We start from the raw sequence: 16164 nt of genomic DNA, 5'->3' as shown, positions 1-16164 counted from the left end.
AATCACATACAAACTGCTAGTTCCAGTTATTTCACTGGAATTACTTTGTGAATGGATATTGACTACCCTTTATACCTACAAAGGTATAAAAAAAAGTTGATGATCTGACATGTTGCTACATCTTGCTGTATGACATAGGTATTTAGTTACTGAGCTCTGTAATACTTGTGTGAATGTGAACTTGATTTGTGTAATAACAATCATCCATTTCATTATTTTAAACCTCATGATGGTGAACATCATCTTTCCAATTTTTGTCTAAATTTATTTAAAAGCTAGTTTTTTCACAAGTTACTGTTGTGGCAAATTTTTGTAATGTCACCTGTAATACAATTCTGTGTATCTAAAACAAATGTGAAACTTTGTGCAGCAAAATGTTCGCTACTTCTACAAGTAGAAATATTATTTTGATAAGTGCACATTGCTGTACCATAGATAAGCCTTTCAAGGACCATACTGTGAATGTTTACATTACTAGACTATTAATCATGCTAGATGAGTGAAAACATTTACTTTCATTTTTACTCTAGTAAAATTATAATTTTGGCAATATTCAAGGGAGAAAATACTGTAGAAAATACTGTCTCTTCTAATGTACAAAATATTTAATCATTTATAAAATACAAGTATATGTAGCTGTTATAAATATGAATGTCCTATACAGTCTTCATGAAACACTTAAGATACTGACAATGTTGCAACAGTACTGAGCTACTCACTTTACAGCAGTGCTAAATACACCAGCTGCTTACAACAGTATTTATTTATATTATGATAAATGATATATTTGCAATGAATGGGACAATGAGCATAATAAACATTATCACTAAATTACATTTGATAAATATTGCTGGTATTATTGTAACTGATGTCAGATTCATATTCTGGTGATACAATGCTGACAGATATAAAAATGAAGAATATTCTAGAACTCCACTCACACACACACACACACACACACACACACACACACAATGTAAAAATGTAAATACTGATGACAATAGATTGAGAATGATAATTCAGAAACCAAAAGAGGATGAAGGAAAATGTTGGGAAGAACTCAAGGATGGAAAGACTAGTATAAAGTAAGACCAGGCAGATGACTGGAGCCCACTAGATGTTCAAACACCAATCCCCATCTGTTCACTCGCAACAGTCTTCTTCAGTCTCTCAGGAGCATATGATAGTGCATCAATTCTTATACCAATATATAAGCTGTTGCTCTAAGAACCGCAAATACCTTCATCACAGATGTGTATGGGACATCTCATACTCAATGGGCATAGATTTGTTTCAGAAATGAGCTGGTGAGCTCGTGCGCAATATTGCTAGGATTCCTTTATAAGGCAGTCCTTTGTTCCTTATCATACCATATATAAAATCTGTTCATTTCAAATTGGGTACTTGGTGAAACATTATTATCTGTGGAAAACATGCTCTTTTCCATATAACAATATTATGAAAAGGAAAATTACTACTTACCATATAGCGGAGATGCTGAGTTGCAGATAAGCACAACAAAAAGCCTGAGACAAATAAATAAAGCTTTTGGCCATTAAGGTCTTCATCAGCAATAGATGTAGACACACACACACACACACACACACACACACACACACACACACACACATGACCGCCGCAGTCTCAGGCAACTGAAACCACACTCTGTGACTGTGGTCGTATGTGTGAGCTGCGTTTGTGCGCGCGCGCGCACGTGTGTGTGTGTGTGTGTGTGTGTGTGTGTGTGTGTGTGTGTGTGTCTATGTCTATTGTTGACAAAGGCCTTAATGGCTGAAAGCTTTATTTATTTGTGACAGTCTGTTTGTTGTGCCTATCTGCGATTCAGCATCTCCGCTATATGCTGAGTAGCAACTTTCCTTTCCATAATATTGTTACATTCCATCCTGGATTTTCCATAGTTTGATTTTTCCATATGCCATATATACTGATATAATATAACATTTATTCCACTAAAATAGCAAGTGAGGTGGCTCAGTGGTTACCACTTTCGACTCATATTTTGGTGGATAATGGTTCAAATCTGTGTCTGGCCTTGAGATTTAGGTTTCCCATGATTTCCCTAAATCACTCCAGGCAAATGCCAGAATGGTTCCTCTGAAATTAGACAAAATACACTGTCATTACTTTAGAATATTGGTTGTAGTGACTCTTTCAACACTGGCCAGTTCTGTGCTCCTGGAATCAGTGGACATGCCTCTCCTCAGAAACATGTGTTCTTAGCAGATAAATTTATAAATTTATGCTACATGGATCAAACTCTAGATGCTCAGTTTCTAAAATAAAAAAAATGCTGATCTATAGGAGCATTTTCCAGTCAGTAATTATTTCCCCATTGAAAAAAAAAAATAAAAAAAAAATAATAAAAAATAAATAAAATAAAATAAGAAAAAAAAATTGTGCAGCTGAATAGTAACTTCTATGTAACTGGAATGCCTCCTTACTGCCCAGTTTACCAGATGAATCAGCACTTTGAAATTCATTTATTCTTACCTCTTCAATACTAGCTACACCCATCTGCTTCCCAGACATAAAACACCAAACTGGCAACATATTCGTGAAAATGACATAAGTGCAGTGGCCAGACATGATTATAATATTAACTGTTGTGTTGTAAATAACTGATCAACCATGTGTAGGTAACACTTTCTTTGTTCTGGTCTCCCACCAGAACAGTCATAGTGCCTTGCTTAGGACATATTGTGTTAACAACAGGGGCAATGTCCATTTTTTGCCCCTTGGTTTGTCATGCCAATTGCACTGAACAAGATCCTGATTATATCTGATTTTTTACATGTACTATTGACTCTCAGCACTCCAGAAACATGGGGGAACAAAAATATTCTTCTTAAAAATGTAATGTAGAAGATAATTGAGCTACAGTGTTATGCTACTTTAATAATCTTTCTGTGGACACAGGTGCTCTAAGGCATGCTGTGAATTGGTCAATGGACCTCCTTCCAAAGGATGTAATGTACAATGTGTACTTGCTTATCACCAGCTCCAATGCATCAAGCCACATTCCTGAAGTTAAAACAATAGTAGAGTCTGTGAAAGAAGATCCCTGAGAGCTGGCAGTTCTGTTACCAGCTTTCAACTGCACAGTGCAAATGTCAGCAGGTGAAAACAAGGATGTATACAAAATTGCATTGTGAGGTTGGCTGTTCCTGACTGTACTATAGGGCGTACAGCACAAGGAAAGAAGAGTGAGAAGAAACATAGTGGCACTGAAGATACCCCCAGTGTTACAATCTACAATCTGCTTCTCCTACAAGATCATGGTTTGAGGACTAGACACATGGTACACTGCACCTAACCTCCTCCGAAGGTTTACGCTGCCATTAACAAAACTTCCCCAGTTAGCTTCAAAGAATAAGTGCCAGAGAATTCCCATCCTGTTCAACTAATTTGACATCAGAAAGTGACTTAAATCACCCGTTAATTTCATATGAGTGACATCATGATCAACAAATTACTTTGTGCAAGACATTAAACAAGCTGACATAGCAGTTTCTAATTGTATCACCACTATCTTTACGTTCAGAAACTCAATAACTTACAAAAACATCATGGACTTTTTAAGAGATTATTTCTTTTATTCCAGTCCCAAAAAATGGTCCTCAGACTATTTATTTTGGTCAGTGGTGAGCATCATCAGATTTCCAGAAAATCTAAATGCAACTAATTGACAGTCTACAATTTGTAAACATAAAGCATGGCACAATGAAAAGTATTACTTTCATACATGTAGAATATATGTGTTTATAAATGTGATGAGACACACGTGTTTAAAATGTATCGTAAAATAATAAAGACACAGTAGTAACAACAAGAGATACAAACAAAATCAGCTAGACATCATCAAACATAACTAAAAATATGAAGTGTACTAGGCCACAATGCCAGCAGAGTCATCATGTGAATGGTGATGCTGTTCACAGCAAACTGGAGTCAGTTGTTACAAAAAATATATTTGTGTCATACATTCATTATGTGTAGCTATTGTACGCATACTTGACCAACATACAATTAAACAAAAGTTTAATTAAATAAAAACAAGCAATTAGGAAAAAATCTATTCTGGGATTACAACATGTTGAGAGTTTTACAGCAATAAAATGAAATACACAAAAAATTCAAATGAAGTTAAACTTTAAAACTACTACAAAAGGAAAAAATATGATTCTGAAATAATATTGTGATAATTCTAGATAACCATTAATAACATATCCAAGTGTCAAGCTTAAAGATTTAACAAAATTACATAAAATGATAAAAGAACTAGTGAAAAGAAGTAAGTAATCAGTGTCATCTGTTGGTGTATCCACTGAATGCAAGACAGCCAAATACTGACCAAAGATATACAGCCACCAAAGGGCATAACAAATCATTGTGCCAGTCAATTAATAAGATCACTTAGCCAATGAAATATATTATATAAACAGAGAAGAGATGTCAAACAAGAGGGAGACATGAGCACTACAAAAAAATAAAACATGTATGTGATGCACTCTATACTAGGTATTTACAAGGGAAGGTATATGTAGCAGATGTGTGAGATGACTAATGTAGTACATTGTCAAACAAAGCAATGCAGGCATTGGGCACAAAATTACTTTGTCCACTGAGCAATTTTCGTGGATCTTGCTTCTTCCTTTCATAAATTTCAAGTTCTCCAACTTATTGAGAACATGACCTTTCGGTACTCTATGTAGAATATGCTTACTATTCTCAACACTTTCTACAGTATAGTTGGTCTGCAATAACTGTAACTCTAAGACAGTTTTGTTACATAGTGTAAATGCTCCTTAAGCTTTACATTAAAAGAGTGACCAGTTTAGCCAATATAGTACTTATCAAAATTATTGCAGTCAATCCCATACAGGCCAGAGTCATGGTATTTGTCATATGCACTTCTGAGTCTTTGTTGTACAATTATTTTTTGTGTGTTGTTAACTTAGAAACTAAATATAACATTATATTTATTAAAACATTTCGCTATTTGCTAGGACATGTTACTGTGAAATTCCATTGGAATGGTTTTCATTTATTTTGTATTACTTCTGTTTCTGGTTGAGTGTGCATTTGCTTTTTATTTACTTTTTGTTTTTTTAGCCTGTTGTATGGAAACACAATGTAATTTTCAGAAAAACCACTGCCTACTGCTATTTACATTAAAATACTGCATAACTTACAAATTTCACTGTCAGCCAAGGGTAAGTGACAGAGACAGTGACTCATCAATATGATAAAGGCTCTTTTATATCACAGTGGCTGGCACTGATGATAAGTTCTGTACATGTAGTTTTTCTGAAAATCAAAAATTTATGTGTGCTGTATACTTTCTTAATGATAGTTACTGGTGCTCCCTTCTTCTATCTCCATAGTAAAAGTTTTTTTTGGATGCATTGTGCCAATTGTTTCAGCAAATGCATGAATGTCATTAGTGCCACTTTGTATCAGTAATAAAATATTGTTAACATAACATTTATAATGAAAAGCTCTTTTTTCTTTTAGCTATGTAAACGTGGCAAAAAATTTACATTCTACATCATTCACAAAAATGTTTGCTAAATTACCAGCCAGACTATTATCCATTCAAAAACTGTCTTTTTGTTAATATATTTGGTCATTAAAGGTAAAAGATTGTAGGCTAAAACAAATTATAAAAATTCAATTTGTTCTGTACATTCTGCAGTACTAATCTTCTTATGGGTTAGCAGGTTACATCTAATAATTTCATGCTTTTCCTTTATTGTAGTGTTACTGTAGAAGTTTTTTTTTTACATTGGGAGATGTTAGCATCACATTATTTGGTATAGGTATAACCTTGACTGGATATGCAAGCTCACAACTGTTGTTAACCCCAAAATATGTACTGATCTTGGAAACCAATTTAAGTATTTTGTTACTTAGTCTCTAGCTGGGAGATGACATGTTGCTCACAGTCAGTCGAATAAGCTTATTGCTTTTGTGTATTTTAACTTGAAATCTATGCTGGAGAAGTTTAGCAGTCATAACTTTAAGCAATTTCTTTTTGTATTTGTTAAGAAGAAACTGGGAGCTGTTTATGTATTTATGCAGGATGATTTGGAACTTCACAGAGAGAACTTCTCAGTTGGCTCTCTATGAACTTCTATTGTTACATTTTCTGCAAATAACTCTTCTGTCTCCCTATATTCTCATCTTCATATACTGTTATGGTACTGCTGTATTCCCCCTATCTGCTCTAATTTAAGAGATTGTTACCTGTACATGCTATTGCAAGTATTCCCACAGAGTTTCTGTACCATCCAAACAGTGTCATGTGACAATACTTTACCTATGTGTTTCTTAATATTTATTTAATGGAAGCTATAATATGGCCAGAAAATTATGTTATAATATTACTCAGAACAAATTAGTGTAGTTGTACTATTATTTACCATTTTTTTCTCCATTAATCAAAAAATAATTGTATTTGTTGCTCGTTGCCATGATATGGTCTATTATAAACAACTATGTGATCTAAACATTCTTGCACATTCTTTAATCCTTGGGTGTAATGGTACTAATTTAATAAGATACTGGCTGCATGGTGCATGCACTGAAAACCAATAAAAAATCGTCAACTAAAAAATATATTCCACAGGACTACCAACAGGGTATTGGGTGTTGCCTATGTGGTGTGAAATGTCTCACCTGCAATGACGTTATTAGAGACAGAGCACTAGCTCAGACTGGGGAGTGTTGGGATACATAATTGCCTGTATCCTTTCAAAAAAATCATTATGGCATTTGCCTTGAGTGATTTAAGTAGACATCTTGGTCAGTGGTGTTGCTATTTACACAGTTTGCCTGGGGCAATACATTATGTATGTTAGTAAATGGCAATTTTTCCAGTATTACATACATGACAAAATTCACAGACCAGTTCACAGATCATGTTTTCTCTGGTTTGTTTCTCACTGGTAGAAATATTGTACACAATACTAATAGTTTCTATAGACTGGGGTTTAAAACTGTCCCATTCACATATCATGGGATATGGTGACTTGATTAAAAGGGACAGAAAGCCTAACAAGTATGTCACAGTAGTTGGCTGGCTGGTGGAATTTCGTTCTGGGATGCTATGGGGGAGATGATGGATTTCAGACAGTGACAATGTCAAAACAATGTGTAGCTTCATAAAGTCTAATCTTGACATAGGAATTAAATGACTCCAATCTAGAGCAGAAATGTGTAATGAGACAAATACCTTTTACTGATTTTGATTTGAGTTGCAGTACAGGTGTAGAGTGTTTAAGCATGAACAAAAAATTGGAAATGAGCATCTGGCATCGCTGGCTGAGAGGCCCCATTCGGGGAAGTTCAGCCACAAAGTGCAAGTCTTATTTCATTCGACACCACACTGGGCGACTTGTGCACTGGTGATGAGGATGAAATGATGATGAGAACTACACAACACCTAGTCCACGAGCAGAGAAAATCTCAAAAGTTCAGCCACAAAGTGCAAGTCTTATTTCATTCGACACCACACTGGGCGACTTGTGCACTGGTGATGAGGATGAAATGATGATGAGAACTACACAACACCTAGTCCACGAGCAGAGAAAATCTCCAACCCGGCCGGGAATCAAACCCGGGCATGCTTGTATGGGAGGCAAGCACGTTACCACCCAGCTAAGCAGGCAGACTCAGCATGCATAGTAATTGCAAGATAATCTTGTGTAGGCCAAATTGGCTAAGAAAGTGTTGCTTTTTAGTTGGGCAAGACCAGTCCCTCTGCTACATACTATCTATGATCTGAGAGAAGTGTAGTGAATGTCTTTTTCGCTGAGGGGATCATAATGGTATGATCTCTTTTCAGTGTCTAAATGCTACTGCTTTGGCAAAACTTAACATGTTGTGATTCTGAACTAATATGAGAAAGACTAGAATTGCGAGTAGTAAGGAAATCCTGAAAGACAATTTCTGGATGTTTCTGGGAATGTGGCAGGGGACCACAAACTGATGTCAAAGACATTGTTCAGTAAATGTTTCTATCTGTTATTTTGATTGCATACTGTGTATGGGTTCGACTTTAGTCATGTATTGTTCTAATATTTGAGTTTTCAGTCAGCTACAGCTCGTTATTAATAATACTTAAGATTTTAATATTGGCTGTGATTAATTCCATTGCTACCACATAGTAATTTCCTACATTTTAAGATTTTGCTAAACCAGGCTGTGGAGAGTGTTGCCTTTCACTTAATTTTTTTATGTATGCAAGGTGTTTCAAAATGTTTGTGAGTAGCATATGGGGTGATAGGTCACATTAGGGGGACAACTTTTGTTAGAGACAAAATGTTTGTTGATACTTCCTGGTAATGATAGGCATCATTTAAGACTGGTTATGCTCCTGAAAGGCAGTAGGGCAGAAGCATTCTGCGGCTTGTGTGTGCCTTTTGTGTTGCCTGTCATCCAGTCATCTGCACCATATGAAATGTGGTAGGCCAAACCAATTAACATTCCCAATTTACTTCTAAAATTTCTTTTGTTAAAAGTTACTATCAGTTTACTGGGGTACATAATATGCTGCACAACTGGTTAGTAGACACTGCTAGTTTGGTGAAATCTCATCATACAAGGTCCAGCAAACACTAAAGTATGTGTAGCATTGCTGGAAGAGGCATAAACGAACATTTTGTCTCTAACAAAAGTTGTTCCACACGACATGACCTATCACCCATAAATGTTTGTTGCAAATACTATGACACAGGCTTTATGCCTTTACCTACACTACCTTGTGTCCATCATATGGTGGGGCAACAAGCAGCAGGTTAGGATGTACGCTGCAGAGACAATGGACTGAGACAGTTTCTAGCCCACCCCCAAGATATGAAATATGTGGCACACTGTTAAATGTGACAGGGCTCTTTGAGTACCCGGTGAGTGTGGCATGAGGCATTATACTGAGCACAAGAGAAATATTAAATGAAGGTAACTCAAGAAGTCAACCATAGCTGAGCAATGCCTGGAAAATGAACAGAAATTACAATCTGAAAAGATGAGAGTCTTGGCTCATGTGCCACTATTTTGAGATTACATTATAGAGGATGCAACCAATGCCAGGTTAACCAGCAACAATTTTAGCAGAGAACAGGGGTATACAGTAGGAAACCAGGGTATGCTTTGAATATCGAGCAAAAGCAAATACTGATGCTTGACACTTGTAGGGAGGAAGGAGCAGCAATTTCAAATGTGGTGCTGATAACCTCATTGATTTCACAACCAACTGGAGCTACTGCAAGCTGCGCAACTTGCCTTCCACACATGCATCACTTTGGCCCTCTTTGATTGATTCCAGATGCTGTAGTCATCCCCATATAAGCAAAATACCATGGTAGCCATAGAAGTCAGTGGCTTTTTTACTCCTGATGATGATGATGATGACAGAGATAGCCATAAAAAGTGTGAGTGTTTTTAATTGAGATGAAGCAGCTTGTAAACTGAGTAGAATTCATTCTGCTGCATCTTGTTGTGACACACAAATTTCATAAAATTCATAAAGCTACAATCCCACCACATACCTAATTTTTGTGTCATTCCATCACTTCCTGTTTCAATGATTGCTGTGTAATCACTTATCTTTGGTTGCAAATGAACTAAAAACTAATGAACTCCATGATCCAGCCCTAACCAACTGCAATGTCACAGCATTTGGATGTCATTTGGAGTGATTCATTGCTCTCCAAGCCACTGTCAGGTTTCAGATCTTGGAACTGCTATCTCTCATTCTAGTAGATTCTCCATTAGCCTTACCAGTCTGAACTCAGGTAGTACAAGTCCTCCCCCCCCCCCCCCCCCCTCATCCCCTCCCCCCACTTCTTGAGAGAGTGCCAGGAATCTGATACAGTTCCTTGCTTCAACCACTGAGCTGTTAGAGGCAGTCAGTAGACAAACATTATTTATTATTTATGACCATATTTTAATTTTAAATAGGTATGTACACATTAAGATAAGGAGAGTGTCTTTCATACTTGATCAAATATTCTCTGGCTTTATGTGATGACAAGTACAAGGCTTCTGTTAAATCTTGATCCTCTTATTGCCAATGGACTGACTGTTTGTTGCAGTTTGTTGAATACATCATTTATCACCACTGTCTTTATGGTTACTGCACATGAAATATTGGAATATATGTAAACTGATACTTCTTCTTCCTGTTTACTTCATAATGCCTTATAAAAGTGACAAGTGGTAAGACATTTCTATGTTGAAGAAACACATATGTAGAATTTGCCTCAGAAACCAGCAAGTTCACAAAATGAGGGAAATGTCATCTTGTGATGGCAGTTATCTGCAACTATGCATACAATTTTTGTATGACAGAAGCTGTCACAAGCAGTCATGTTTTTGTTGAGTCAGTATTTCAGGTGATGGGGCACAGCAACACTATTGTAAGCACAACTCCCATACAAGACTGTGGGAACCTCTTCTGTGTGGGCTTACCAACAGCTTTGGTTTATAAGACTACATTAATATATATTAGAACTTATTTGTTTATTTTAGTTACTGTATTTAACTGTGAAAGGTGTGTTTTGGGAAAATCAACAATGGCAGACTGCTGGCATCTTACATTTCATAGCTGATTTCACTTTTGTCCTGCTCTAATGTTCCTCCTTAAATTTTACTTCCTGAGTGGATTCCCTATTTTATTCCATATCTGTGTTGTTTCCTTCAAGCCTTTCCCTCTTTTTCTGGGTGAAAGAAACTGTTTAGGAAACTCTAAGCTTTGCGACTGTACATTGATATCTATCTGTGCTGCTGCGTAATAAGAAAGAGAAATATTTATCTTTGTTTTCAATTTGGTGCTTATTTTCCTAATGAGTAGAATTGAAATTTGGAAATGTTTGAATAAATAATTTACTGTTTTATAATTCAGCAAGGTATCCTGTTGCAACAAAGGTTTATATAATTCATAATTATAACTATGAAGCTGTATTTCATTACTGTGATGCATTTGCCTCCATATAACCATCTGTCAGTTATTTTCCATGGTGTATTAAGTGCCTCACGTGCATTTAAAATTTATATCTGTGAATGAGTTCAGCCTCATACACTGGTCTGGACTATTTTCTGCTACAGCTCTCTTAGGTTCAATGTGTTATTTGCTTAAACTTCAGTTCATATTCTCATGCCAAGACAATGATTTTGGTCTTCAATCTTTGATGCAAGAAGTGTGGTAACACATATAATTAATAGTGTAACAAAGATAAGGTTCTGTTAACTTGTTGTTGGTCATTATTTGAATTTTCAGATAACTAATGATGAAAAATAAATGAAACAATATTACTTCAGACTTTAAAAAAAATGAAGTAAAGAAAAACTTGAACATTAAAAATTTGTCTATGCTACATATATGTAAAGTAGGCAGTAAAAAATTTTTCCATAGGAAGAAGGTATGCTACATTATTATTTAATTTAAATTACCTCAACTTCCTAAACAGGAAATAAGTTTAACATTTATAATTCAGTGCTTGAAATCAAGATATTAAATATAAATGCTGTGCCTTGCACAGTCTAAGTTCAAAGTTTCACAGGGCTTCTTATGATCCTCAATAGAAAACCCCCTGAAAAGTCAAATAACTTATTTTTCCTGTATTCATACTCATAATGGTGTCACTTTTGAGGAACAGGAAGCAGAGCAACTGCTGGAAGAACTACAAAACATAACGTTATTTGTCGTTCCAGACTGTAGCTGTTCAGGACATACACTGTCAGTCATGTTGACATATGCTAGCATTTGTCCCTTGCTGCTGTGCACTTGTATTGGACTCAAGTAACTGTTTTGTTCTGTAGGAACTAAAGATAAACATTCTTCTTTGCTTGAATTGTTTGTCAGTATTTTCTGATTGTCTCCCGTTATGTGCCATAATTGTTGTCTTCGAGACAGGCCTGATTGTGCTGTGGACATTAGGTAATTTATAGAGTCTGTTGGCAGAATGTTTAGGTTTCCATATCCTATGTCATTATCGCGATCATCACTACCATCACCATAATCTGAAAACAAAGAGAGAAAAGGAAATTCTGTGTTACACGTATAAAGTTTAGTCCCAGAAAAGTAACTTTGGCATGAATTCAATATTAACTTATTTCTACAAAGACAATAATAGTGGTAGGCTAAATACAATATTATAATATATTACAAGGTATCATAGTTGCAAGACACTGAGAACAACTTGCATGTGCTAAATATTTGCAATACTTTCAGCAAGTTCAACATATTGCTGTAACACAGGTATCCATAATTCCTACTTCAACAAAATGTGTGATTTTGATTCAAAAGAAACTTACTTAATTTCTCTTGAGAGTTTGATCTTGAACCAAAGTAGCCAGGATTTTGTACAATACTGGGATTTAAATCCAAATACTCAGCACTGTCTTTTAGCATGCTCTCAAATATGGCTGTTAGTTGCTTGAAACTTGGTCTTTCAGAAGGTTCCTCCTGCCAGCATTGTCTCATTACTTTATACCTACATACCAAAAGTAAAATGTATAACTAATTTCATCTTTTACAAATGTCTTATAAAGAAGTGTAATGATATGAATTATTACACGTTTACCACAATCTTAAACTTTAAAAGTATGTGCAAAGAGATAAAAAGGTGGAATAATTTGAAAGAGTGCAAATAAACATAACAAAAAATGAAGTAGATGAAGATATGTGAAACAACATCTACATTGTGATTAAGCCATTTCCCCACAATATCCATATAATCATTTCCACAAATTACGAAATGTTGAGATAAAAAATAAATAAATAAATAAATAAATAAATAAATTAAAGAAAAGGGATTGTATCATGGCAACACTGTACAGACTACATCATGATAGGATCACCTTGAGGGTCGTCATATGTGGGGAAATCAGTATGAGATCACTTAGAGTGCTTGCAACAGACTGTATGGTCAATTATCTTGGACAGAATGATTCTGATTGTACATTGTATGCATTTGGTACAGTATCTGAGTAATATGTAAGAAGATTGGCACAACAAACACATCTGGATAACATAAGGCTTGGTCAGATTCAAAACTGATCTAATCAGCACAATATAGGTCAGAAACTGAATATCACTAATAGTGTAATTTCACAGCCATGTTAAAGATTCCTGGAGAGAACAAACAAAAAAGGGAAGTATAAGCAAGTTTTCCTACCTGCTACATTACCCTGCCTTAGGTACCTGGTACAGATGCACAGCACCTGCCCCAGCTATGCATCTTTTAGTAGCTTAATCTCCAATTAGATTGCATATTGTTGTCTTGAAGAAGCTGTTGTGTATGCTTGGTGTCCTAATAGATATGGTCTTGTTACACAAAGGCATGAATGTGGTGTCTTACCTACCCTGAAGTGACACAGGAAAAGATTATTAGTACCCAGCACATAGACCAGTTGTGACTAACATGGACTGTAATTCTCATTATGTTTTCACCTGATATTCCCATGGGACACTTTACAAACTGGTCATTTGAAAATGGGGGTTCCCATTTTAAAAAACGCAGTTGATATCCTTTTGACCTATGGCAGCGCCATCTAGCAGGCCAACCATAGCGCCATCTGGTTTCCCCCTTCAAGCTAGACAAGTTTCGTTATTTGTAGTTTTTTCGTTTGACATTTATTTCGTGAGATATTTGGCCCAGTCACGATCAGTGGACCACCCTGTATAATGACACCTAGTGGTGAACTTGCTCTCAGTTACTGCTATGTGACTATGCCTCTACAAGTGAATTTTAACCACCATTACTGCCTACAGGGTCTGATTTAGACTTGCAATAAATAGTGTTCCAACTAATGAATGCATGATTTCCACAACAGCCTCACTTGAGTGAAACTTGGCTTACTATTATAATGTCAGTATGTATGTATAATAAAGTACTAGTGATTGGACTTAAATAAAACTCACTCAGGAATGATTGCTTACGTTAGTTCCTATCAAGAACTATTATTACTTGGTTTCCTAAACTAGCAGACATATTTCATTCATTGTTATAGAACTTTATTTGTGTTCAATAAATGTTGTTGTCCCAAAGTTAGAGTTACAACAGTCTGCATATGTTTTGGTTTGGTGACTGCTGGAAGTCTGTTGACTTTAAATAATTATTCAAAACTGAAACTTTGAAATTATTCATTAAGGATATCAAAAAATTGAAAGATTCTGCCCTGTTTTAAAGTGAGAAAATAAAATGAAAGGGTGTAGCTGAATAATTGTATCCAGTTGCCTATACACTTAAAAAACAGATTTTTTTCAATAGCAGTGTGCACATTACATAGATTCATTACAAAAAAGCCAATGATACTCATGATAGAATGATGAAAGATTATAATACAACATGTATCTGTTCATTAAAAATGAAACACCAGTTCAAATTGGATTAGGATGATGAAGTAAATTGTATTTGGCCTTTTCAAAAGACCCACTCAGGCAATTACCTCAAGTGACTGAAGTAAGCTGTGAAAACTCTATATTTAAAGAATCAAATGAGGATTTGTAGCTCCACTGCTCCTGAATGTGTGGTTGTTGGATGTAAGATGTCTAGAATTTTGTATGTACTGACTCTACAGTGTTCATCTTTAGCATGATAGAACAAAAAAATGACACAAAACCTGTTAAGTACAAATTCCATGCAATAAACTTTTATGTATGCATCAACTTCTGGTATTCCTTCATGTCTGACAAGAGAATGGTCCAATAAGACATTTTGAAACTTACTCTTAAATTTTTTACACAGGAAGAAGACAATGAAAGAAATGCACTGTCAAAATTTTATCTGCTAAGAGGCACTGCAAGTATTAAAAAAATAGATGAAAACTGCTAAATTCATAGCGCATTTGGCAGGGGTTGAAATATACACTGGCACTGGAACAACTGTCCATTTGTAACTTGGCATACACACAGCCAAGATCATTGGTACATTAATAAACAGGAAACATGACACAACCCGATCGTAATTTGTAAAGGATGTTTCAAGTTACTATTCGTTGATAGTTTCTCTGACACTCAGTTACTATTCTCTCAAATTAGCGACTCAAGCAACATCTATTACAAATTGTCAGTTGCTTTTTGCAGTATTGGTAAGTATTGACAATACAGATAAAGCTGAATAAATATTTATTGTGCTTTTGTAAGGCATGCCTGCTAATAGTACATTTTTTTCTTCCAGTTTCACAGTAATGTGGAATCCATTTAACATTCTCAATTTAGCATATGAAGAATGTAGTTTAGGCAGTGAAATATTGATTAAATGAAGGAGGCAAAAAATGCTTGAAGATACACAGTGTGCAAAGGCATTTTCGTTTTGTAAAATCAGAGCATGAACTGTACAAATGGAAGAATGAATTACATGAATTAAAAAATATGCACCAAAAGGAAACCCGAAACCATCTGAATGAAAAACTGTTTGAAAGATTTAGAACTGCTTGTGAGTGGCTATGCACTGTTACCGATGGAGATCTATTAGACTGGGCCCTCCAAATTGCATCTGACATGAACATTGCTAATTTCGAGGCTTCACCGACCTGGCTACACAGGTTCAAGAAATTGTGCAGAATAGGAAGTCACAAAATTACCAAGTTTACATCATGTAAACATGTAGAGCAGCTGCCAGTGATAGACAATGGTATAGAGAAATTCACTGCTGACATAAAGACAAAACTTTATAATGCTGATCAGAAAGGGTTTGCGAAAGAACTGCATGCTCACCACACTTTATTATTTTGGGGTGAAAGAAAGATGGAGTTATTTGCCCAATCAATGAATGCAATGACACATTCATATACAATAATGCCAATGATAAGCATGAATGGTTTACTGTTTCTGCAGCTGTATATCTGTCTTCAAGAATCACAAGGCAAATTAGAACCAAAAATATAAAAAACATTAACTGTTTAGTTGCAAAACTCTTGTAATCGATGCATCAAAATATGGAGAAATGGGAAAGAATAATTTTCAACATCTCGTTCAAAATGTATTCCTACCAGCTGCAGAAACTAATTCATTGCTTTTGTTGGATTCATGGTCTGGACATAACGATGCCTCTGTTTTTGTGGAGGATGACGAAAAATCTGTAGATGTAATGTGGATTCCACCTGGAACTGCTAGTGTGATTCAGCCTCTCGCTAAAG

At 35.5% G+C, this 16164-nt stretch overlaps 1 protein-coding gene across 1 annotated transcript in view; it reads right to left on the bottom strand.

Annotated features, from left to right (window-relative positions):
- Positions 1–11524: 11524 nt before the first annotated feature.
- Positions 11525–16164, bottom strand: part of LOC126234508 (proto-oncogene tyrosine-protein kinase receptor Ret-like) — a 141164-nt gene continuing 136524 nt past the window's right edge. Inside the window, exons 12-13 of the mRNA XM_049943202.1 lie at positions 12337–12515; positions 11525–12042 (exon numbers count right to left, since the gene is read on the bottom strand). Coding sequence (XP_049799159.1) covers positions 11651–12042; positions 12337–12515 — 571 coding nt within the window. The 3' untranslated portion in view covers positions 11525–11650. The remainder of the gene's footprint in view (positions 12043–12336; positions 12516–16164) is intronic.

The sequence above is a fragment of the Schistocerca nitens genome, chromosome 2 (assembly GCF_023898315.1).
Source record: "Schistocerca nitens isolate TAMUIC-IGC-003100 chromosome 2, iqSchNite1.1, whole genome shotgun sequence".
Taxonomy (NCBI): Eukaryota; Metazoa; Arthropoda; class Insecta; order Orthoptera; family Acrididae; genus Schistocerca; species Schistocerca nitens.
Note: the sequence above shows the minus strand (reverse complement) of the source record. Positions and strands in the feature narration are given on the sequence as shown.